The sequence below is a fragment of the Bidens hawaiensis genome, unplaced genomic scaffold, assembly GCF_021521415.1.
Source record: "Bidens hawaiensis isolate Kalapana, Puna unplaced genomic scaffold, B.hawaiensis_p1.1 tig00040012_1, whole genome shotgun sequence".
In the NCBI taxonomy this organism is placed as follows: domain Eukaryota; kingdom Viridiplantae; phylum Streptophyta; class Magnoliopsida; order Asterales; family Asteraceae; genus Bidens; species Bidens hawaiensis.
The window spans coordinates 39,792-66,566 of NW_027505639.1; the positions used below are offsets into that span (position 1 = coordinate 39,792).

At 40.1% G+C, this 26,775-nt stretch overlaps 1 protein-coding gene and 1 pseudogene across 1 annotated transcript; both read right to left on the reverse strand.

Moving 5' to 3' along the window:
- Positions 1-330: 330 nt before the first annotated feature.
- On the reverse strand, positions 331-1,157 carry LOC143614434 (putative LRR receptor-like serine/threonine-protein kinase At3g47570 pseudogene; annotated as a pseudogene).
- A 19,036-nt stretch (positions 1,158-20,193) lies between these two features.
- Positions 20,194-22,135, reverse strand: LOC143614435 (uncharacterized). Its single transcript, XM_077087873.1, has 2 exons — positions 20,265-22,135; positions 20,194-20,200 (listed from the first exon to the last, which is right to left on the reverse strand). The coding sequence occupies exons 1-2, from the start codon at positions 22,133-22,135 to the stop codon at positions 20,194-20,196; spliced, it is 1,878 nt and encodes a 625-aa protein (XP_076943988.1).
- Between the last annotated feature and the right edge of the window lie 4,640 nt (positions 22,136-26,775).

Genomic DNA, 26,775 nt, shown 5'->3' on the forward strand with positions numbered 1-26,775 from the left:
ATCATCTCCCTAATCTTCTCTTCTTCTTTGAGAAATATGCTCCAAGCTTATTTCTTTCTTACTTCAATATCTTCATAGCTTCACCAAGAACATCATTCTAAAACCGATTCCAAACATCACGGTTCTTGATCATCGGTGAGCTATAACAACAAACAACTAACTAGTGAACCTCCTTCTACGTTTTGCAAACGTAAAGGGACACCACGACCTGCGTGAGGCTAACCGGAACCCTTGAAGCCTTTTAGCCTAACCAGTCTATTCACTATCAATGGTCTTATCTTTGTTGTAGCAACAGGGGTTGAGGCACTTGATGTGTGGAGCTTTCACAAATTAAGACGTAGTTTCCATTGTTATTGAGAAGAGCACCTGAACAACAGTCTCAATATTCATCCAATCTTGTGGAGACTCGGAAGAGCATTGCACTCCAATTTTTATTAACGAGATCAAACTACTTTCATCGACATTCTCATTTAGAAGCACTGGATCGAGAATCTGAAGCAAAGAACCATCAACCAATGCATTCTTAGCATAGGAATTCAAAGTTAGATCTTCTTCAAACACTGGATCAACAGGTTTCTTCCCTGTCATCCATCATCTCCAACAGTAGGATTCCATAGCTATATATGTCTCCACTGGTTGAGATTGCCCTTCCAAGTCCATATTCTGAAACTCATGTAGAGTTAATCATACAATATAATGTAGATTAAAAGAAAACAATTATATGGACTATTGATCACTAGCTTACCTGGAGGCGCATACCCGATGGTTCCTCTAAAAACACTTGAGCTATTGATGTTTGCATTATGAACTCCTTCAAGTGAAAGAATTTCCGCGAGCCTAAAATCTCCAACATGAGCTACCATATCAATATATAGTAAAATGTTGCTCGGCTTCAAATCACAATGTATGACTACGTTTCCATACCGACAATGTAGATAATCAATAGCACAAGACACGTCATTGATAATGTTGATTCTTTGAACAAGATTTAGCACTTGGTGTATTGAGTGCAACCAACTGTCCAAAGTCCCGTTTGGCATGAATTCATAAACTAAAGCTTTGAAATCATTGCCTTGAAAATCAATGCTTGAACAAGAAGTTATCACCTTCACCATGTTGCGATGGCGAATATTTCCCAAAGCATCACACTCGGCCATAAAACTCCTAAAACCTCCTTGGTGGCTAAGGTTTAGCACCTTGATTGCCACAGTGACACCACTTTCATCAATAACTGTTGGATTTAATGGTCGGTTCGGGTCAAGTCAACGCGGACCGACCGAATGTGACCCGGTATGAGTTACACTGGGGGTAACGAAATATAAACCCACTTAAACATTAACTGGGCCCGACACAATCACATAAAAGGATAAGTTGGTGGATTAGCCTTTGATTTAACATTTGGGCTTAAAGCCAATGAGGTTTAATTGTTAAACCCTAATATCATTCCTATAAATAGATAAATATTATTCTAATTATGGGAACACCTTAAAAAACAACAAACCCTAATATCCTTTACTGTTCAGGCGCCGAATTCTGGCAGCTCGGTTTTCCGGCAAGTCGATTCCGGCCGCCGCATACCGACCACAACCACCGACAGTTCTTCTTCAGCTACCACAAACACCACCGCAGCTCAATACAAGTCCCGGTGCTGTTGAATCCTTAACCCTCGGTTTTTTCAGCGAACTGATTCTTCTCCGGCGAGCTCGGTTTTCCGGCGAATCATTTCCCAGTTGGTTCTGCTGTTGTTTGAAGCGGTACTGTTCTGTTGGTTGCTGTGTAAGCTGCTGTCCGCTGCTGTCTGTTGCTGTCCGACGCCATTATCCGCCGCCACACCACCTGCCGGAGCTTCCGCCGCCGCCGCCTTCCGCCGCCGTCGCCGGATCTTTCGCGGGTCGTTTGATTGTGTCACTCATAGCTTTTTCGTTAGCCTTCGGTGTCTTCCCGGTTTCGATAACCGAGGTATATCGATTAACTAATCTATGGTTGTTTTATTATTTGTTTAATCGTACTCGTTTAACGTTGTAATCGGATCCGGGTTTTGGTTTTCAGTTTTGGTTCGTTAAATCGTTTAATTGTCCGCTGCGTTTTATAGTTCGTTTATAAGTTTGTATATTAATATTGATTAATATCTATTAAATGAAATTATTAACTAAAACGGGTTTAAATTATTTGACCGTTTTCGTTCCGAACCATCGTTGAAACCCAACAGTGGTATCAGAGCCGAGGTTACAACGTACGAGTCGATCCCGGTTCGTTTAAAACCGGATCTACATCTTAAACTTTAAATCGTTTAAAGTTTTGATCTAGATTTATTTTCGGGTAATTTTGATTTGGTCAAAGTTTTGTTTATTTTATTTGACAAAGTCAAAACGACCCGAAATTTTATTTATTTTGAATATGTAAATCCGGCCCCGACCTATATGTTTGTTTGGTTGTTGAGCTTGATTTTGGCCATATGGATGGTTCAAAAGTTGTAAACGGTTATTATTTATTTTTCGGTTTTCTTTTGGCCATAAAGATGGTTCAAATTTGTAATAGGGCAAATTATTGTTAGTTTATAAATTTGTAATTAAGAAGAAGCGAAGATAACCGAGGACGAGCTCAAGGATTTCTTGGAGTTAGTGGGAGTTTGGGCAAGATGACGGGATGCACGAAGAAGTCCATCCTTGTGGTTGTTTTGTGTTGTGAACCCCTTGACCCGATCGGTCTCCCTAATTGGCTCTAGCGAGACCGATCACCTTTTGGCCATAAGGATTTACATATTATTAATTGCTATTGTGGTTGCTTGGATTGTTTATAATAGGATTATAATATCACCGATCTAATACCAAATAAATTTGAAAATAAACATTTTATTAACCAATTATGTTTTGCAAATTAAAACGTTTTGATTTCCAAAACTTATAACTTAATAGATTTCTATTAACTTAAAATTGGTTAGCCGTATCGCGGCAAACTTAGTTTTTTAATAGGATATTTAAAACTAAGTGTCCTCAGAGATGAAAGAGTTCATCAAATAGTCCTGATAATAAATACAGTAAAATTTGACTTTTACTCTAATTGGTAATTTTAAAATTAATCCCAATTTAAAACCAATAGTTTATGCCAATCCTACTAAAAGTCACACTTGAGGTATACTGCGAAAATTCAAGTGTTTGGAGCTACAGCACCGCACTTGTTTTCTAGCCTATCCCATCAAGGTGAAAGCGTTTCGTTGACACATCCGGCCCTTTCACACGTCACTATACTAGGACGACTATTACTTTACTCTCCTGTTACGTGCTAAAGCTGTCTGGAGACTTAAAGTGGGCAAAGATGAGGCTAAACGTATCTATACAGACAATCGTTGTCTTTATAGGCCTCATAACCGAGAGTTGTGCTCTATTCACAATTGGCAATCGTTGTCAGTCTGCCTAACAACTTATTAATGTTGTGTGCTACATCTGCCTTTAATAACTGGAAGCCGGATTCTCATGCTCCTATTTCATTAATGTTATTGGGTCATTAATAATGGGACTACAACGTCAAAAATACTAATTAAATTTACTTTTGCTTAATTAATCAGATGTCGTTAAACGAAAACTCACCCTACGCCCTTAAGACTATCCTTGAGAAGGATAAACTGAACGGTACCAACTTCATCTAACGGCACCGCAACTTGAGACTTGTTCTCACCATGGCAAAGCGCCTGTATGTTCTCGATGGACCTGTTCCAACCGAGCCTGAAAATAACACAGCCGCTGCTCGAAAAGTTCTTGAGAAGCATAAGGATGACTCGGCTGATATCTCCTACATTATATTAGCCACCATGACTTCTGAGCTTGCTAAAGTCTTGGAAGACTTTGGTGCCTATGAGATGCTTGAGCAACTCAAGGGCATGTTCCAGAAACAAGCCCGTCAAGAACGTTTCGACACCATGAAACAACTCATCAGTTGCAAGATGGCAGAGGGGTCTCCCGTCAGTGCACATGTTCTTAAGATGAAGGAGCACATCGATCAGCTTAAGAAACTTGATTATCCCCTGCCCGATGAGATGGCAGCTGATTTCATCCTCAACTCTCTCCCCAGCTCTTACGACCAGTTCGTAATGAATTCCAACATGAATGCCTGGGTGAAGACAGTGCCGAAGCTTCATAACATGCTTAAGACGGCTGAGATGAACATTCCTTCCAGGAACAATCAAGTTCTGATGATTCGATATGCCGGTGTCAAGAAGCCAAAACAAAAGAATCGGGGTTTTAAGGGAAAAGGCAAGAAGAAAGTTACTGTTGCTGCCAAGGTTGCCACCAACACTAACAAGAAGGTTGCAAAGCCACCACCGCCGCCCTTTGAGGAGCGCAATCCGATGCAACCAAATGGGACACTGGATGCGAAACTGTCCCGAATACCTTGCTGAGATCAAGAAGAAGAAAGCCAATGGTGAAGGCTCTTCTCGAGGTATTTCCATATACGTTATTGAAATTTTCACTGTCTCTAGCAACACATGGCTATTTGATACCGGATGTAGTTACCACATCGTTAATGTCTTGCAGGAGCCTGAGAAGTGGAGGAAACTGAATAAAGGCAGCATTGAACTCATCGTTGGAGATGGGAAGAGAGTACCAGTTCTGGCAACTGGAGTGTTTCATTTTACTTGTCCATCTGGCCTAGTTTTTCCTTTGAATAATTGTATGTATGCTCTTGGCTTGACCAAAAACATCATTTCAGTTTCGTTGTTGTTTGAACAAGGATTTAAGTACGTTCTTAATGGCATGGCTATTTCTACTTACTTGAATGATATCTTTTATTTTAAGGCTAAACCTCGAAATGGTATTTATGAGATTGATGTTCAAACTGATAATAACGTATATCATATTTCAAAACGTATCAAGATTAGCATCAATGATACTTTCTATGGCATTGCCGACTTGGCCACATAAGCAAGGCAAGAATTAAAAGACTCCAATCTGAAGGGATTCTTGAATCCACAGGACCAAACTCTTTTGACGATTGTGAATCTTGCTTAGCTGGCAAACTCGCCAAAGACTCCTTCACTCATAAAAGTGAACGAGCAAGTGATCTGTTAGGACTCATACATACTGATGTATGTGGACCTTCCCGAACCATGACTAGAAACCATGAAAGATACTTCGTTTCTTTTATCGACGATTATAGTCGATACGCTTATGTGTATCTTATGAAACACAAGCATGAAACTTTTGAAAGGTTCAAAGAGTTTCAAAATGAAGTGGAAAAACAACTTGGTAAAGCCATTAAGATACTTCGATCAGATCGAGGTGAAGAGTATCTCAGCTCATAGTTCATCACTCATCTAAAAGAGCATGGAATTGTTTCACATCTCACTCCACCTGGCACACCCCAACTTAATGGCGTGAGCGAGAGGAGAAATCAAACTTTGCTAAACATGGTTCGATCGATGATGTGTAGAACTAACTTGCCTCACTCCTTTTGGGGTTACGCCCTTATGACCGCCGCCCGCATTTTCAATCTAGCTCTAACTAAGAAGATAGACAAGACTCCATATGAGATATGGCACAAGGGAAAGAAGCCGAAATTGTCTTATCTTAGAGTATGGGGATGTGATGCTTATATCACAAGTGAGTCTGATGACAAACTTGATCCCCGCGGCGTAAAAGTTATTTTCTCGGATACTATAACAAAAGCGGTTATTACTTCTTTCATCCTGATACAAATACTATTTCTATCAAGAGGAAAGGCCACTTCCTTGAGAAGAAATTTCTCAATCGAGGAACTAGACATAACATTGTCGATCTTGAAGAAATTCAAGAACCACAAACAATCGCTGAGGAAGTTGGAGCGTTTGATCAACAAGTTGTTGTTGCTGATACATCAGACGTGAACACGAGCGTTCGCAGAAGTAGTAGGACTCCGGTAGCAAATTCTAGATACTTATGGCATCTAGATGGTCCCGAAGTCTTATTAGTAGTCGAGTCTGGGGACGAGCCTACTAACTACAAATCTGCTATCTTGGATCCAGAATCCAAGAAATGGCAAGATGCCATGAACGTCGAGATGCAATCCATGCATGATAACCAAGTTTGGAACTTGGTTGAGCTACCCCCCGATAGTCGGGCAGTAGGGAGCAAATGGATTTTCAAGAGAAAAACCGACATGCATGGAAATGTGCAAACCTACAAGGCACGGCTAGTCGCGAAAGGTTTCACTCAAACTCAAGGTGTTGACTATGATGAAACATTTTCGCCCGTTGCTATGACTAAGTCAATTAGGATATTGCTTGCCATTGCTGCATACTATGACTATGAGATATGGCAAATGGATGTCAAAACTGCTTTTCTTAATGGACATCTTTCTGAAGATGTCTATATGGTTCAGCCTGAAGGTTTTGTTGATCCAAAATATCCTAATAGGGTTTGCAAATTGAACAAGTCCATTTATGGACTTAGCAAGCATCTCGAAGCTGGAATCTTCACTTTGATGAGAAAGTTAAAGAGTTTGGTTTTGTCAAAAATGAAGATGAGCCTTGTGTTTACAGAAAGGCTAGTGGGAGCACTATATCATTCCTCATCTTGTATGTGGATGATATACTGATCATTGAAAACACATTCCTATGCTTAAGGAAGTTAAGCACTGGTTGAAATCTTGTTTTTCAATGAAAGATCTTAGAGAAGCCGCATATATTCTGGGAATAAAGATCTATAGAGATAGATCTAAGCGGATTCTAGGGATAAGTCAAAGTACTTACATAGACAAAGTAATGGCACGCTTCTTAATGGAAAACTCCAAGAAAGGAGTTGTTCCAATGACAAAAGAAACCGTATTGAGCAAATCGCAATCTCCGGCAACAGACATTGAATTTAAACGTATGCAAGCAATTCCATATGCTTCTGAGGTTGGATCTATCATGTATGCTATGTTGTGTACTAGACCTGACGTCTCGTACGCCTTGAGCATGACCAGTCGTTTTCAAAAGAGTCCTGGCATTGCCCATGGACTGCTGTGAAGAACATTCTAAGGTACTTGAATAGGACCAAAGACATGTTCTTGGTGTTTGGGGGAGTGGAAGAGGAGCTCACTGTAAAGTGTTACACTGATGCTAGCTTCTCGACTGGTCGAGATGATTCTCGCTCACAGTCAGGTTTCGTTTTCACTCTCAATGGAGGAGCTATTTATTGGAAGAGCTCCAAGAAGAGTGTAGTGGCGGATTCTACCACCGAATCCGAATATATAGCCGCATCAGATGCTGCTAAAGAGGCTGCTTGGATGAAGAAGTTCATCACCGATCTCGATGTGGTTCCAAGTATTCACAAACCAATCGAGATATTCTGTGATAACACAGGTGCTATTGCTCAATCCAAAGAGCCAAGGTCTCATCACATAACCAAGCATATTCTAAGGAAGTTCCATCTTATTCGAGAAATATTGGAACGAGGTGACATTGTGATAAGCAAAGTAGACACAGATCAAAATCTAGCTGACCCGTTCACTAAGCCGATGACTCAGGACAAGCATGATTAGCATAGAGATACTATCGGGCTTAGACTTGCTAGTGACTTATTTTGATTTAGTATTTGGATGTATGAATGTTTAATCAGTTGTACTTATCTGTTTACTTTTGATTTAATGGTTAAATGCAAACGTTGAATAATATAACTGTGTTCATTTTAATACGTTTAATCCATGAATATTGTATTCTAAATTATTCGTAGTCGGTCAGACTCGTGGGAACGATTCTAAATTAAGACTATTCTGACTTTGGACTCAAGCAGTTGACTTCCAAACTCACAGACCTCATTATGAATGACGTTGGATGTAACTTGCATCAAATCATCTTCATGGATCTTGATCATAAGATGTTTAGATAATAGTATGCTCATTTAGTGTCCTAAGACCTGAGATACATATTAGAACTTTCATTTACCGATGAATATTCTTTGATCATGTCAACCGCTGTTGCGTAACTGCCAGCCATAAAGGCATTGATTGGGAATGTTCTGGAGTTCAGTGGGAGTTGTATGTAGTCAAGATGGGATTCTGTACTCTTACATTAAAATGTAACAGTTAGACATATTGGCGCCCTCGTTGATTCAAACTGGTAAAGTGTGAGGCCTCACCCAAACTTACTGTGTGTTTGAATGGACCACTTTGACTCTATATCGAGAACTACAATAATCGAACACTATATGAGATTGAATTGATCCATGTCTGATTATTGAATTGATGTCTTGTACAGAAAGGATATATGACAACGATTACTATAAATTCATTATCTTGCAATAAGGTATTCCAAGATACTTTGGTTATGGATTTAAAAATGTCATATTTGGTTGGGGACAGCTATGTATAGCTAGAACTCCTCTAGCTGTTAGCGTTGTGATACTTGACCCAAATCCGTCCAAGTGGGAGACTGTTTGTCACACCCTCAAATTCCACTAACGGAGTTTTACCGTCAGAGGGTGTGAACTAACAGGATCGGAATCATTAGTTATAATCAAACCATAAAAACGTTTAAATGAAAATAAGGGCGGAAGCGTAAAAACCAAAAACAAAAGTTACGTCACACAGGACGACTTAAAAACCCAAGTGATAATAGTTAAAAACATGTTTGCATATCAGAATGTTCAAAAACCATGCATGATCCTATACGGCGCGCCCGCCTCGGCTACCTGAGAATAACATACTAAAAGTGTCAACACGAGGTTGGTGAGTTCACGAGTTTATATAAAATAAAGCGTTTAGCGTTTGCGTTCAGCGTTTTGCGTTTAGCGTTTTGCGTTTAGCGTTTTGCGTTACCAGATAGTGTTAAATCAATTATATATCGATAGGTAGCTAGCCTATACAACAAGTATTACTAAGTGTTCGACACCGAAGCTGACAGTTTATCAAGTGCCTTGTCACCAGGTCATCCAGACCATGGTACGTGTTAGCCAAAATTACACCCGCTCGACCTCCAGTCGAGTTTAGCGTTGGGTGGGGTTTGTCAAACCCAGTAGTACTACTCAACAGTGACTCGCTATTCCAAATATTAACCGGTTCGATGTGTAGGACTTCAAATGTTTCGTTTGCCACTTAGCCTTTACAAGTGATATATAATTTACTAACAAAATCTTAAATGCGTTTATCGGAGTATGTTATCTCCCCCAAGTGAATAGCGTTTAAAAACAGTTTAAAGGGGTAAGTGAAACTCACTGTTTGCGAAGAATTCCCAAAATAAATCACCAAGTGATGCGCGTCACAGAAAACTCTCTCTAGCGTTCTAAAACAACAAGGAGATTTTCTAAGTATCGGAACTAATATCGAGTCTCTAGACCCGGCACATAATTCCTAATCACAAGATACGTTTCGTGTTTCGTTTGTGAATCGTGTGTGACTTTAACAAGTACATTTGTGATACATTACATGTGTGAGCAATTATTTACGTGTCATGCATTAATAATGTAGATCACTAGCAATTACTCCCCGTAAGGGCAATTTGGTCAACACATAACAATTAACTAGCAATTATTCCCCGCAAGGGCAATTTGGTCAAAACACGACAATCAATTAGCAATTATTCCCCTCAAGGGCAATTTGGTCAAAACACGACAATTAATTAGCAATTACCATGTTTCATGCAACTTTTACAAAATTCAGCAACTAGTTTCTTAATGACAGAATTCTACTTGTAAAACTAGTCCATTCCACCGATCATAGCATCTCAATTAATTTACCAAAAATCATCACAAAAGCATACATGTATTAGGTTTCCAGAACATATTTTATTACATTTTTATTCACATATGTTTTTCACAATGATCAAAACATTACAGCAAACTCATAACAGTCAAATTCATGCGCAACATAATGTTATTTGAAATTCCCGTTAAACTAAAAATCCAACAAATGCAAGACCACTTGGGTTAGGTTTCTAACTCAACAAGTCAACTTCCAGAAGTGGAACCAACCCAATTGGTCTCGTAGTTCATGAGATATAATATTTACAAAACAACCTAACAGCAGGTCTAACAACTCAGCTTTGCACAACGTTTTTGTAAAATCATAAAGGTTAACTTTTACACGTCCAAAAATTGCAAATTTATATTCTTTAGAAACTAGACTCAACCTAGTTTACTGTAGTATCAATAATCTCAACCAATTTTCAAATTTACACCAAGATACAGTCAATTGAACATCAACAACACAATCTGTCCAGAAACTGTTTGCAACAAAACTCAACATATTAACCATCTATGGATCATAATCCGTTCATATAACACTCTAAACACCATAACCACTATCCATGCATATCAATTACACCATACATACATGGTTAGGGTTTTATTTGATCTCAAAATCAAAGACACAACAATTAACATGTAACAATATCAATTCTAGTTATCAAATCATCATCAATACACCATCAAATCAAACAAAATCATATGAACACAATAACATATAGAAATCAGACCTAGGGTTTATAGTTAACCCATTGAAAATCAAAAATTAAGCATAGAGGATGCATAGGATAGTTGTTTATACCTTCCTAGCACCTTAATCTTCAATCAAAAGCTTGAAAGATTGTTTGTATGTGTGTGTGTGAATGGTGATCGCAAGAGAGGGGGAGGGGGAGGGGGGCTGGCCGATCGGTCTAGTGAGGGAAAGAGGGCGATTAGGGTTTTAGGTTTATTATTATTAATAATAATAACATGTTACATCTAGGTCCCTCCACTTTCAAATGTTACTTTTCTAACTTAATTAACTAGTTCTAGCACATTGAGTTAACGTTTATAACAAAGTTATCACATAACACATAAGTCTAACACATAATCATCACATAATTATTGTTTTGACGTTTTTCGTTTATTCACCAATCGTTTGCGTCAACTCGTTTGCGTTTCGGTGCAAATCCCGAAAGACTACACATGTAGTAAGTGTTAAGCGTCATTTAAACCCTAGTTTAAATGTAATGAGGTGTGCGTTATAGATTCAGTAATCTTTAAGTTTGAATTGACGGAGTTGAGTTAACGGAGTTAACCTGAAATTGTCGATTGTCACATCATTCCCATGTTAAAGAATTTTCGTCCCGAAAATTTGAGTCAAGTCGTGATGAGTGTCTGAAAAAGTAAGAAAAATTTTCAGTTTGTCATATCATCCCCTAGTAGAAAGAAATTTCGTTCTGAAATTTAATTCATACCTCCGGTGATTTCTGACGGTTTGCCGGGTTTCGCGGTTTTTTGTGTTTGGTCAGCCCTTCAAAAAGGTGAGGATACTTTTTCATCATTTGATCCTCGCGTTCCCACGTGAACTCCGGTCCACGTCTCGAGTTCCAATGAACCTTAACAATTGGAATTTTGTTATGCTTGAGTGTTTTGGTTTCCCAATCCAAAACTTCAACTGGTTCTTCAATGAAGCGTAGCTGTTCATCAACTTGCAGTTCGCCCAAAGGGACTACTTGGGTTTCATCGGATAGGCATTTCTTCAAATTGGATACGTGGAATACATTGTGTATGCCACTGAGCTCCGCTGGTAAGTCCAGTCGGTACGCCACCGGACCAACGCGTTCCGTTATTCGGTAAGGACCAACATATCGTGGGTTGAGTTTGTTTCGCTTACCAAAGCGAACCACACCTTTCCAAGGTGAGACTTTGAGTAACACTTGGTCATTCACTTGAAATTCGAGAGGTTTTCGGCGCCTGTCGGCGTAACTCTTTTGGCGATCTCGTGCTGCTGCCATGCGATTTCGGATTTGAACAATCTTTTCCGAAGTTTCGAGTACCAGTTCTGGACCAGTGATTTGGCTGTCACCCACCTCTGCCCAACAGAGAGGTGATCGACACTTCCGTCCGTATAGTGCTTCAAACGGCGCTGCTTTAATACTTGCGTGGTAGCTGTTATTATACGAAAACTCTACCAAAGGTAAGTGAGGTTCCCAACTTTTTCCGAAATCCAACACGCATGCACGCAACATGTCCTCTAAGGTCTGAATAGTTCGTTCACTTTGCCCATCCTTCTGAGGGTGGTATGCCGTGCTCATATCAAGACGGGTGCCTAGTGCGCTCTGTAGTGACTTCCAAAAGTGCGAAGTGAAACGAGAATCTCGATCAGAAATGATTGAGACAGGCACTCCGTGTCTAGACACTACTTCCTTCATGTAGACGCGAGTCAATCTTTCCATTTTATCCGATTCCTTAATCGCTAAGAAGTGTGCAGACTTAGTCAACCGGTCAACGATCACCCAGATTGTATCGCATCCCGTCGGTGTTTTAGGTAATCCCGTGATAAAATCCATTGAAATCTGTTCCCATTTCCACATTGGAAATTCCGGTTGCTGTAGCAGGCCAGATGGTTTCTGGTATTCTATTTTGACTCTGGCACAAGTCAAGCATTTGCTCACGTAGGTGGCAATCGGCTTTCATGTTCGGCCACCAGTAAAGTGCCTTTAAGTCATGGTACATTTTATCTGAGCCAGGGTGGATAGAATATCGGGACTTGTGTGCTTCGTCCATCACTAGAGTTCTCAACTCTCCGTATCGTGTAACCCAAATCCGGTTCTCGAGATATCGGACCCCGTCCGATTTGGTTTCAAGTTGTTTGTTCATGCCCGCATGCGTTCCGATGGAAGATTTTCATCTTTCAAAGCTTCGAGTTGGGCATCGTGAATCTGATCGGGTAAGTTGGTATGAATCGTGAGTTGCAATGCTCGCACTCGCCTGGGTTTATCTGTTTCTTTTCTGCTGAGAGCGTCGGCCACTACATTGGCCTTGCCAGGGTGGTACTTGATGGCACAATCATAATCTTTAAGCAGCTCGACCCAACGACGCTGTCGCATGTTCAGCTCCTTCTGATCATAGATATGCTGGAGACTCTTGTGGTCGGTGTAAATGGTAAACTTGGTACCGTACAAGTAATGCCTCCATATCTTAAGAGCAAACACCACAGCTCCGAGTTCCAAGTCATGGGTCGTGTAGTTCTTCTCATGAATCCGTAGTTGTCGAGAGGCATAGGCTATAACCTTCTCGAGTTGCATCAGCACACAACCGAGACCTTGTATCGATGCGTCACAGTGTACCTCAAAATTCTCCGTTCCCTCGGGTAGGGCTAGAATAGGGGCGCTACAGAGTTTGGTATTCAACAGTTGAAAAGCGGATTCTTGCGCGTCACCCCAATTGTACTTAGTGCCCTTGTGAGTCAAAGCGGTGAGGGGTTGAGCAATCTTCGAAAATCCCTCGAAAAAACGTCGGTAGTAGCCAGCCAGTCCTAGGAATTGCAGCACCTCAGTCGGGGTCTTAGGTGCTTCCCAGTTTTTGATGGCCTCTACCTTACCGGGATCGACATGGATACCATTCTCGTTGATCATATGTCCTAAAAAGTGAACCTCGCATAGCCAAAATTCGCATTTCGAGAGTTTAGCGTACAGTTGTTCCTTCTTTAATAATTCCAGAATTACTCCCAAGTGTTCTTCATGGTCTGCCTTGTCCTTGGAATAAACCAGGATATCGTCAATGAACACAATCACAAATTTGTCGAGGTACGCCTTGCATAATCGATTCATGAGATCCATGAATACGGCTAGTGCGTTGGTTAGTCCAAAAGGCATAACCGAAAACTCGTAGTGACCATACCGTGTTCTGAAAGCCGTCTTTGAAATATCTTCTTCGCGCACTCTTAGCTGGTGGTAACCAGACCGCAGATCGATCTTCGAGTAAAAACTCGATCCTTGAAGCTGGTCAATCAAATCATCAATTCGGGGTAAAGGATAACGGTTTTTGACCGTCACGTTGTTCAACTCCCGGTAGTCGATACACATGCGGAAAGTCCCGTCCTTCTTTCTGACAAATAAGACAGGGGCTCCCCATGGTGATGAGCTAGGTCGGATAAAACCCTTATCCAACAAATCTTGCAGCTGAGTGGACAGTTCCTGAAGCTCCGCCGGTGCGAGCCGATACGGGGCTCGTGCTATGGGTGCTGCACTGGGTGTCAACTCGATTTGGAATTCGACTTGTCGTATAGGAGGGAGTCCAGGCAAATCCTCCGGGAAAACTTCCTGAAAATCTCGCACAATCGGTATCTCTTCAATTCACTTCTCCTCCGCGGGTTTCTCAACCATCTGCGCCAAAATTGCCGGATGACCCTTTCGTAGATACTTTTGCGCCTTCATGAGGGTGATGACGCTGGTGGTCATGCCGTTTCTCTCACCCCGGATCGAAATGATCTCGCCGGAAGGGGTAGTAATGTGGACTATCTTGTCGTGACATATAATCTCCGCCCGGTTTTCAGATAACCAGTCCATGTCGACCACGACATCGAAACTACCAAGCGTAAAAGGGATAAGGTCGATATCAAAAACATGACCTGACAGTTTTAACTTACATCCCGCAAGTACATGAGTCGTTTCTATAGACTGTCCGTCGGCTAATTCTACTGGAAACTTAGCATCTAACGGGGTTGGAGTTAAGTCTAAGAGTTGACTAAAGGCTTTCGACACAAAACTCCTATCAGCTCCAGTTTCAAACAATACAGAAGCAAAACAATCGTTCACAGGGAACTTACCAGTCACCACGTACGGATCATTGCGGGCTTGACCCGACCCAATAACAAAAGCTCTTCCTTTACCATTGTTTCCACCACCACTTCCACTTTCATTACCTCCATTGTTGTCGTTCTGTTTCAGCTTGGGACAATCTTTCCTGAAATGACCCTCCTGACCACATTCGAAACATCCCTTCGTCGTCGTAGATGGTTTAGGAGCACCCTTTGCCGCAAGGTCTCCTCTACATTCCTTTGCCTGGTGACCCATCTTTCCGCATCTCAGACACTTGACACGGTCACACGGGCCAGCATGATGATAGTTGCACCTGTTGCACTTCGGATATTTCCCATCATATCCGCTCGAACTCTGCCCGCTACCGTTGTTATTGTTGTTGTTACCTTGATGGTTGAAACTCCGGGAGAATTCGGGCTTACGGTAGTGTTGTTGCTATGGAGGGTTCGAGGATGAGGATCTGGTGTTGTCAAACTTTCTCTTTCCGCTGCTCTGGTTGCTGTTGCTGTTGTTGTCAGTACTCGGGTTGTCACGGGCCTTAGTAGTTGAACCCCTGGGTGGTAGCGCACCTTGGGTCACTGCTTGATCCGTTAGTTTGTGAGCTAACCGAATCGCTTGTTGAATCGTGGCAGGTCTGGAAGACGTCACCATGCCCTGAATCTGCGGTGCTAACCCATCAATATACATTTCAATCCTCTTACTCGGCGGGTCTACCATCCGTGGACACATCACAGCCAACTCGTGAGAACGGGCGGTGTAGGCTTCGATTTCTGAACCCACCATCTTCAATGACCAAAACTCGGATTCCAACTTTGCAATCTCCTCCCTAGGACAGTACTCTTCTCGCATCATGTTTTTGAACTCCTCCCAGTTCATCGCGTTAGCCAGTTCCAATCCAAGGATCTGCACGTTTGAATTCCACCATGTGAGGGCAGAATCTTCAAGTGTTCCAGCAGCAAATTTGACCCTACTGGCAGGGGGACAATTACACATCTCAAACGCCGATTCGGCCTTCTCGGCCCAACGCAGAAAGTCTATAGCTCCCTCAGTGCCCTTAAACGAACTGGGCTTGCATTCAAGGTAGTTCTCGAAGGTACACGTTCCAATTGGACCTCCAGCTTGGTTCTGGACATGTGCGGCTAGAGCGGCCGCCGCGTGATCGTTTAGCAGAGTTTGGAGTTCTGCTGCAGTCAAGTTGATGTTACCACGTCCGTGTCCAGCGTTTCTTCCAGACATCTAGGTGTTATCATTCTCAGATGTTAACGTCTGAGGACACCTCTGAGTGTGCCTCCTCCTCAGCCGGTTCTTCCTCCTGTTCTTCTTCAGGTTCCTCCTCGGGATCTTCCTCGGGATCCTCCTCAGGCTCCTCTTCGGGATCTTCTTCGGGTTCCTCTTCAGGCTCTGCCTCAGGTTCTGCCTCAGGTTCGGCTGCGTTCTGAGCAATTTGCATTTGTAAGACATCGCAACGCTCTAAAGCTATCTCGGTTCGAGTCCTTGCTACTTGAAGTTGCTCTTGCAAGTCTATCATCTCGGCTTGCATCTTTCTCATAATCTTCATCTGTTGATCACTAGCCTCTTGCATTTCCTTCATTGCTACTGTCATGCGGGCAATTTCCTCCTTAGTTTCGGTTCCATCTTTCAACAGTCCGGAAACGTTCGCCCTCGTATAACGCATGTAACCCACGTCACGCTCCAAGCATGAAACAACAGCTGCGAGCACACGCTCTACAGGTTCGGTTATGGGTGGTAGGGTGTTGGGGTAAGCAGGATGGCTCGGGTGAGGTAGCGGGGGAACTTGTTCACGATAGACCATACGTCTGATCATATTAGGGTACCAATCCCAGCTAACTTCGTTTTCGTACATGCCTCCGGATAAGCGGTACCTCTTCGGTGCGGGAGCTTCGAGTTCCGGGACTACTCGGGGTGGCGATGCGGTAGGTATCTGCGGTTATTTCCCGTGAGCATGAGTCATCTGATCGGATGATGACGATGGTGGCGTCGACATCCCTACAGGTAAGCCGTGTATGCGCGTGTGTATGAGTGAAAGAGGTAAAGAGATAAGATAACAAAGACTACACAAATCTATGCAGTGCGTATCATTATAACTAATGGGTCGTCGCAGTTATAGTCTAGTATGCATGCAGCTTCTAGTTCGCTATAACCAATGGCTCTGATACCAATCTGTCACACCCTCAAATTCCACTAACGGAGTTTTACCGTCAGAGGGTGTGAACTAACAGGATCGGAATCATTAGTTATAATCAAACTATAAAAACGTTTAAATGAAAATAAGTGCGGAAGCGTAAAAACCAAAAACAAAAGTTACGTCACACAGGACGACTTAAAAACCCAAGTGATAATAGTTAAAAACATGTTTGCATATCAGAATGTTCAAAAACCATGCATGATCCTATACCGCGCGCCCGACTCGGCTACCTGAGAATAACATACTAAAAGTGTCAACACGAGGTTGGTGAGTTCACGAGTTTATATAAAATAAAGCGTTTAGCGTTTGCGTTCAGCGTTTTGCGTTTAGCGTTTTGCGTTTAGCGTTTTGCGTTACCAGATAGTGTTAAATCAATTATATATCGATAGGTAGCTAGCCTATACAACAAGTATTACTAAGTGTTCGACACCGAAGCTGACAGTTTATCAAGTGCCTTGTCACCAGGTCATCCAGACCATGGTACGTGTTAGCCAAAATTACACCCGCTCGACCTCCAGTCGAGTTTAGCGTTGGGTGGGGTTTGTCAAACCCAGTAGTACTACTCAACAGTGACTCGCTATTCCAAATATTAACCGGTTCGATGTGTAGGACTTCAAATGTTTCGTTTGCCACTTAGCCTTTACAAGTGATATATAATTTACTAACAAAATCTTAAATGCGTTTATCGGAGTATGTTATCTCCCCCAAGTGAATAGCGTTTAAAAACAGTTTAAAGGGGTAAGTGAAACTCACTGTTTGCGAAGAATTCCCAAAATAAATCACCAAGTGATGCGCGTCACAGAAAACTCTCTCTAGCGTTCTAAAACAACAAGGAGATTTTCTAAGTATCGGAACTAATATCGAGTCTCTAGACTCGGCACATAATTCCTAATCACAAGATACGTTTCGTGTTTCGTTTGTGAATCGTGTGTGACTTTAACAAGTACATTTGTGATACATTACATGTGTGAGCAATTATTTACGTGTCATGTATTAATAATGTACATCACTAGCAATTACTCCCCGTAAGGGCAATTTGGTCAACACATAACAATTAACTAGCAATTATTCCCCGTAAGGGCAATTTGGTCAAAACACGACAATCAATTAGCAATTATTCCCCTCAAGGGCAATTTGGTCAAAACACGACAATTAATTAGCAATTACCAAGTTTCATGCAACTTTTACAAAATTCAGTAACTAGTTTCTTAATGACAGAATTCTACTTGTAAAACTAGTCCATTCCACCAATCATAGCATCTCAATTAATTTACCAAAAATCATCACAAAAGCATACATGTATTAGGTTTCCAGAACATATTTTATTATATTTTTATTCAACATATGTTTCTCACAATTATCAAAACATTACAGCAAACTCATAACAGTCAAATTCATGCGCAATAGAATGTTATTTGAAATTCCCGTTAAACTAAAAATCCAAAAAATGCAAGACCACTTGGGTTAGGTTTCTATCTCAACAAGTCAACTTCCAGAAGTGGAACCAACCCAATTGGTCTCGTAGTTCATGAGATATAATATTTACAAAACAACCTAACAGCAGGTCTAACAACTCAGCTTTGCACAACGTTTTTGTAAAATCATAAAGGTTAACTTTTACACGTCCAAAAATTGCAAATTTATATTCTTTAGAAACTAGACTCAACCTAGTTTACTGTAGTATCAATAATCTCAACCAATTTTCACATTTACACCCAGATACAGTCAATTGAACATCAACAACACAATCTGTCCAGAAACTGTTTGCAACAAAACTCAACATATTAACCATCTATGGATCATAATCCGTTCATATAACACTCTAAACACCATAACCACTATCCATGCATATCAATTACACCATACATACATGGTTAGGGTTTTATTTGATCTCAAAATCAAAGACACAACAATTAACATGTAACAATATCAATTCTAGTTATCAAATCATCATCAATACACCATCAAATCAAACAAAATCATATGAACACAATAACATATAGAAATCGGACCTAGGGTTTATAATTAACCCATTGAAAATCGAAAATTAAGCATAGAGGATGCATAGGATAGTTGTTTATACCTTCCTAGCACCTTAATCTTCAATCAAAAGCTTGAAAGATTGTTTGTATGTGTGTGTGTGAATGGCGATCGCAAGAGAGGGGGAGGGGGAGGGGGAGGGGGGCTGGCCGATCGGTCTAGTGAGGGAAAGAGGGAGATTAGGGTTTTAGGTTTATTATTATTAATAATAATAACATGTTACATCTAGGTCCCTCCACTTTCAAATGTTACTTTTCTAACTTAATTAACTAGTTCTAGCACATTGAGTTAACGTTTATAACAATGTTATCACATAACACATAAGTCTAACACATAATCATCACATAATTATTGTTTTGACGTTTTTCGTTTATTCACCAATCGTTTGCGTCAACTCGTTTGCGTTTCGGTGCAAATCCCGAAAGACTACACATGTCGTAAGTGTTAAGCGTCATTTAAACCCTAGTTTAAATGTAATGAGGTGTGCGTTATAGATTCAGTAATCTTTAAGTTTGAATTGACGGAGTTGAGTTAACGGAGTTAACCTGAAATTGACGATTGTCACACTGTTGGATTTAATGGTCGGTTCGGGTCAAGTCAACGAAGACCGACCCGAATGTGACCCGGTATGAGTTACACCAGGGGTAACGAAATATAAACCCACTTAAACGTTAACCGGGCCCGACACAATCACATAAAATGATAAGTTGGTGGATTAGCCTTTGATTTAACATTTGGGCTTAAAGCCCAACGGGGTTTAATTGTTAAACCCTAATATCATTTCTATAAATAGATAAATATTATTCTAATTATGGTAACACCTTAAAAAACAAAAAACCCTAATATTCTTTACTATTCCGGCGCTGAATTCGGGCAGCTCGGTTTTTCGGCGAGTCGATTCCGGCCGCCGCATACCGACCACAACCACCGACAGTTCTTCTTCAGCCACCACAAACATCACCGCAACTCAATACAAGTCCCGGTGCTGTTGAATCCTTAACCCTTAGTTTTCCTGCGAACTGATTCTTCTCCGGCGAGTTCGGTTTTCCGGCGAATCAGTTCCCGGTTGCGTCTGCTGTTGTTTGAAGCGGTACTGCTCTGTTGGTTACTGTGTAAGCTGCTGTCCGCTGCTGTCCGACGCCATTAGCCGCCGCCACACCACCTGCCGGAGCTTCCGCCACCGCCGCCTTCAGCCGCCACCGCCGGATCTTTCGCGGGTCGTTTGATTGTGTCACTCCTAGCTCTTTTCGTTAGCCTTCGATGTCTTCCCGGTTTCGATAACCGAGGTATATCGATTAACTAATCTATGGTTATTTTATTATTTGTTTAATCGTACTCGTTTAACGTTGTACGGATCCGGGTTTTGGTTTTCGGTTTTGGTTCGTTAAATCGTTTAATTGTCCGCTGCGTTTTATAGTTCATTTATAAGTTTGTATATTAATATTGATTAATATCTATTAAACGAAATTATTAACTAAAACGGGTTTAAATTATTTGACCGTTTTCGTTCCAAACCACCGTTGAAACCCAACAATAACTCCTTTGAAGACCGAAGCAAAGCTACCCGTATCAATCAGATTATTTAGAGAAAACCCATCGGTTGCTTTGAAAATTCTTCCATATGAAATCTTGTCAAAAGATTCAGCCGATATTGTATCTATTTCTTTATTTGTATTCCTTTTTATACGAAAGTAAAACAATAGAAATGACATCAGAGCCAAACCTACAATTGTGGAAGATAACGCGATCACAACAACAACACCAACACCAACACCAACAGAAAGCTTTCTAGTTGTGCATTTGGGTAGGTGAAACTCAGGTGTAGCAGCACAAAGTCTACGGTTTCCAATGATTAATATCGTACTAGTGTTGGCAAAAACACCTTTAACAGACACCTCTCCCTCGAAGTTATTATATGAAAGATCTACATACTTCAAATCCATTTCTTGAAAATATGTTGGAATAGGGCCAGAAAAGTTATTTTGGGACAAATTAACATATTCGAGGCCTCTCAAAGAACGCATTGGCTCTGGAATTGATCCATGGAATAAATTTTTAGAAAGATTTAGTATTTGAAGGCTGATGCATCTGCCAAAACTACTCGGAAGTTCACCTGATAAATGATTAGCAGACAGATCAAGATATCCTAACATCTTTAGGTGGCTAATCTCTTGTGGTAGCAGTCCATCCAGATTGTTTTGACTCAGATCAAGCGCAATGGAAAGTGAAGAAAGTTGGAATATTTCCTTGGGTACCTTTCCTCTAAGGTTATTTCTAGAAAGGTCCAGAAATACCAACTTATTACAACTTCTTAAAGTCAGGGGTATAGTGCCTTGCAATTTGTTTCCACCCAAATCTAGTTCGGTTAGAAGTGAGAGGTCTCCAATAGACTGTGGAATAATCCCAGAGAAAGCATTTAAGTCAAGATATAGCCTTTCCATGTTTCTAAGCTTTCCTATGCTTTCAGGAATCATACCTGTGAAGTTGTTTAGCGCTAGATGAATCATAGTTAGGCCCAACAAGTTTCCTATAGATGAAGGCAGCGAGCCTGAGACATAATTTCCAACAAGTCCTATGTAACTCAGTTTGGATGAAAAGTTCCCTAGCGAATTTGGTAACACCCCTGTTAATCGGCTTTCCTTAAGTTCTAGTTTCTCTAAATTGCTACAGTTTGACAAAGGATCAAATAGATTCTTGCAATCAACACGGTTTCTTTCAAAATTATTTTTACCAATACCCAAAAACTGAAGTTTTTGTAGTTTTTTAAAATCAATCTGTATTCTCCCCATGAAATCATTTACAGAAGCATCAAAACATTCCAATTCTGAACTATTTGATATCGAGGGTGGAAGGAATCCACTGAAGTGATTACTATCTATTTCTAGTATCCGGATATGAGGTTGGTTCAAACATAAGTTTGTGGGTAGATTGCCATGAAGTTGGTTGAGTGGAATATTTTGATATTCTAACATTGAAAGGTTATAGAAAAACAATGGAAACACTCCGATGAGGCCATTTCGTCCTAGGCTTAATTCTTTCAATTCTTTCAACTGATTGAAGGAGTGGGGAATGCTCCCTCCTAATGGGTTTCTACCGAGAGAGAGGGTTTCCAGATATGTGAGATTGCCAATGGATTGTGGAATCCCACCGGTGAAGTTATTTTTGCGTAAGTATAACACTCTCATCATCAATAGAGAAGTAAAAATATTTGAGATTTTCCCAGACAACTTATTTGAAGATAAGTCAAGTAACCAAAGTTTTGAGCATCTTGATAAGTTGGCTGGGATTTCTCCAGTGAACAAGTTCTTGCCAAGGGAAAGCATTTGTAATCGTGATAAATGACTTACTTCATGTGGGATACTTCCATAAAATCGGTTGTCATCAAACATGATGAACCTGAGAAAGCTGAGGTTTCCAAGAAAAGGAGATAAAGAACCAGCTAAACCTTCGCCTATTAGATCAAAGCTTGTGACTCTTTAGTGTCGACGACCACATGTCACTCCTTGCCACGTGCAAAAAGTAAGAGAATCATTCCACGATCTGAAAACACTGTGAGGGTCGTCTGTAATCCTGGATTTGATTTTCAATAATGCAACATGATCATCCGTAGGAAGATTCAAACCCTTAATCATTTGTATAAGAATAACTAGGTTAATTAGCAGGACTGATTTTAAGAAGAGTGAGGAACACATAGTGATGAACCAGTGTAGTGTTGAAGATTTTTTGAACTTGAATCTAACATTATGAAGAAAGAAAGTACTTGTAGGAAGCAATCTATCATTCTAATAATAGGAGGGGCCAGGTGAGAATTGTATGTACTGATTAATTGATGGAATTAAAAAAGTGAGAGAAGTGTGTGTACTCTGCATATGCATTGTAGAAAGGTAGTTGGATTCAGTACTAAGCTATTAAATAAAAGTGGTTTCAAATAATGGCCTTCCGTCGACCCTTCAGGAATAATGTTGCAGGCTTGCAGCACAGTTTCCGTTGCTTTAACACTGAGATAAAGTGACACGTGACGGAATCATATGGACTTTTGTACCTGTGTTGCCTTGGCATTGCTTTCAAATTCACAGAAATTGAATATACTAGTTCATGTTTTTAGATATATGTTTTGTCAAACTAATTAAAGTCTTTAAAAGATGCATATATACATCTTAAATTTGAGATTCTTGAGTGTATCCGACTATCCGTGCACCCAAAGCAATTGTGTATTCTTGCAGACACTGCTCTTAAGCAATTGTTTTTAAGCCTGCTTTCAATATGCATTGATTTATATGTTCTTGCATTAAGAGTATAAATAGTTTTATTATATATTATATATCTTGTAGTTTGAACTTAAAAGTTAAAACTCTAAATGGTTTGCTAGTCTCGTGGTAAAGCGTTGAACAGATCTGTAGAAGACCCACGTTCGAATCTGGCCATCAATGTTTCATTATATTATATTGCATATTTATTACACAATCTTGTGGATTCTTGTTTGTAGGATGGCAACAAGCTCATAATTACCCTATTTTCATAATTTTTCATTGTGATCTAAAGATGTTGAAAACTATGATGGCTGATTAAGTTTTAGGTTTGATGTTATTTTTCTAGGGATGTCAAATAAGCTTGTTATTGCAATACATAACTTCAAGGATGTCAATGTGGTAGAATAAAACCCTTACCACATGATAGTTGAAAACTATACACATATTCAAGCATTGTTTGATTCGGTTTGATGATATTATTGCAATTGTGTTTTCGTTGACCCGAACCTACCCACGAGTGGAGCTTGAGCTATAGAGATAGCTCTAATGAGCAGAACTCGAACCCTCTTAAATTAAAACAAGCCGGGCACTAAGTATTAACGAGCTCGGGCTCGAGCATGGCTCATTTACAACCCTAGTTAACATCCAATTGAACCACTATAAATTATTGTGTTTACGTGGTGATGTCTCTCTAACTCCAAATACTTATTGTAATTGCTTTATCTTGTAATGCTCACTACAAGAATTTTGAGTATTAGTGGCGACACTTTTGCCACTATCCGTGTAATTTTAATTTTGTTTAGATCTGGCCGTCCATTTTGTAGAAATCAAGTGTCTGGGGTTGGATTGTACAATAAATCACATCATATTGAAAGCCCGGGAGATATAAACTCCAACCTTTTCCAACTTTTTCGTCAACATCATACCACCTAGCTGACCTGGACATCAAGATCTCACGCACGCAGCTGACCTGGGGTTCACTCTGCCACCGTGTATGTAGCTGCACCACTGTTGTTGTCCGTTGAACACTACCGGAGCTGCACCACTGTTGTTCGCTGAGTACTACCGAAGCTGCACCACCGTTGTTGTTCGTTGAGCACTACCGGAGCTGCACCACCGTTGTCCGTTGAGCACTACCGGAGCTGCACCGTGAATCTGTGTCAATATAGTTTTGATTTAAACGCCGTCGGGGTAGTTGATTTAAAATAAAGGGTATATATTTAACTATTATAACAATTAACAATATGTGATTAAAGTTAAAGGACCAAACATGCAATTAAATTTAAGTAAACTAAAAATCAACCGTAACATGAATTTGCTTTTGCTAAAAGACAAAATTGCCCTTAAAATATCTTAATTTTATGCATCATAGTTTGTACTAAAAGCAACAAGTTTGATACCTCTTAAAAATTAGAAGGTCACTCACTAATGCTTTATATATATTATAGATATAAATAAATGTGCATTTACTGATAACTAATCTCATTAAATAAAATTTTCTAGCGTCTAAAGCGGAATCCATCAATTTTAAATTTTGAATAGTTAGTTGTTTATTAAAGTAAAGCATTTTTAAATTATCTTATTGATTCAACTACAAGAAACAAATGAGTTTTGAGTATCGAGAGGTTTGTAAGGCTAATGGGTATACATAGTGGGCAACCTTTACTAGTTCTAGGTGGCAATCACATGACACTCCTTACTCTACCGGTCTCACTGGAACACCCCCCCCCCCCCCTAAATTGGTCATGCGTGACCTAAGCCCACTGACCATGTCAGTAACGTCATGCGAACTCTTTTGCCTCTCATGACCGTTGGCGGCGGTCCATTTTTTTTAAAAAATATATATAATCTGATTTTATTATATTATAAAATCCATTTAAACCATTCTCAAACCATTTCTACATATTTTAACCATAACAAAATAATTTCAACCCGAAATTTGAAAATGAATGATTCTTCTTCGTCCGACGATACGAATTTTATTCTACATGCAATGGATTTTACGATCGAACATGCTTTATTTGGTGACCACCAAACATCGCCTCCTCTCACAAGAAAAGCTCAGTTGAATCGATATCGTAAAGGTGCACACGACCGTTTAGTAGCCGCTACTTTGCCGAAAACGCAACTTACACATGCGAAGACTTTATGAGGCGCTTCCGAATGAGTAAACGTCTATCTCAAAGAATAGACGATATAGTAAGAACGGATCCATGGTTTGAGTTACGTTCGGATGCGAGCAAGAGAAGAGGTTTTACTCCACTACAATAGTGCACTGCATCGAACTGGCATATGGCATACGTCATGGTTCATGATCCTTTGGACGAGTATCTACAAATGTCCACAAGAACGGTACGCGATAATGTTTATAAGTTTACTAAAATTATTATTAAGTTATGTAGCAAAAATTTTTATGTGGCCCTACTTGGAGTGATATTCAAAAAATATATGAATGACATGAAACAAAACATGGATTTCCCGGTATATTTGGTAGTATTGATTGGCAAACTGCATAAATGCTTGGCGCGGTCAGTACATACGAGGTGATCATGCACACTCGACTATATCCTTGCAAGTAGTTGCTTCACAAGATTTATGGATTTGGCATGTCTTCTTTGGTGTTGCTGGCAGTGCTTTAAAAACCGGTTCAAACCGACCGGTTGAACCGGTTAAACCGGATTTCGCACAGCATGCCAGTATTGTGAGCCCGGTATTTTTGGCCGGTTTGTTAGAATATTGTACCGACGGTTTTTTCTAAAAATACCGGTTTTTACCGGCAAACCGATTTTAAGTCTGAGAAATTTTTGATATTTGCGGCCTATATTATATCAAAATTAATTTTAACCCAACAACTAATATTCAAACGTGTAAACTTTAGGACTAAAATTGAGTGTTTTTGTATTATTTTTTTCTAATATGAATTAACTTTTGAGTTTTTTTTTGTTATGGAATCATTTACTTTTAGGTTATTTTGAAGTTGAAGTTGCATTTATAGAAAATTGTAAGGTAAACTATTTAATCGGTTGGACCTCCTGGTATAACCCGGTTCAACCAGCTGTACATTTTTTTAGTCAAATCCGGTACAGATAGGTTCTCCACTACCTTGTTTCAGGATGGTATGGGTATTCTAATCTCAACTGTTCAAACTGGTTCTTTGAAAGAATATTGTGATAGGTTTAATGAAAATCTATTATGAGTAACCATTGTTGAAGAATATGCAATTAGCATATTCTTAAAAGGGTTAAAACCAGATATTAGTGAGTAAAAAACCGGTTTTTAAAACATTGGTTGCCGGTACAAATAATGATTTAACGATCATCCATCAAGTCGGGGTTTTACAATAACATACTAGAATGTACGATGCCAGAGTCAAGTTTTCATGTTTCAGGAATGGAATACAAGCACGGGTATTATCTTGGTGACGGGATATATCCGTCGTGTTCAGTGTCTGTGAAATTCTTCACGTGCCCACAAGATGAAAAAGAAAGAAATTTAAGGGAGCTCAAGAACCGGCAAGAAAAAAATATTTAAAGATGTTCGGTGTCATAAAAAGAAAGTGGCATGTAGTGGCAACCCGACACGAGCATGGACGCCAAAAAAATTAGACGGATGATGTATGAAATATGTATTTTCCATAACCCGATTATTGAAGACGAGGGACATTCGATTTGCGAGTACAACGAAGATGAAGACAACGTCCAATATCAACCTGTTGGCAAAACACAAAGAGAATATAATCGATTGGCTTTGGAAAATCAAGATATACATGACACGATACG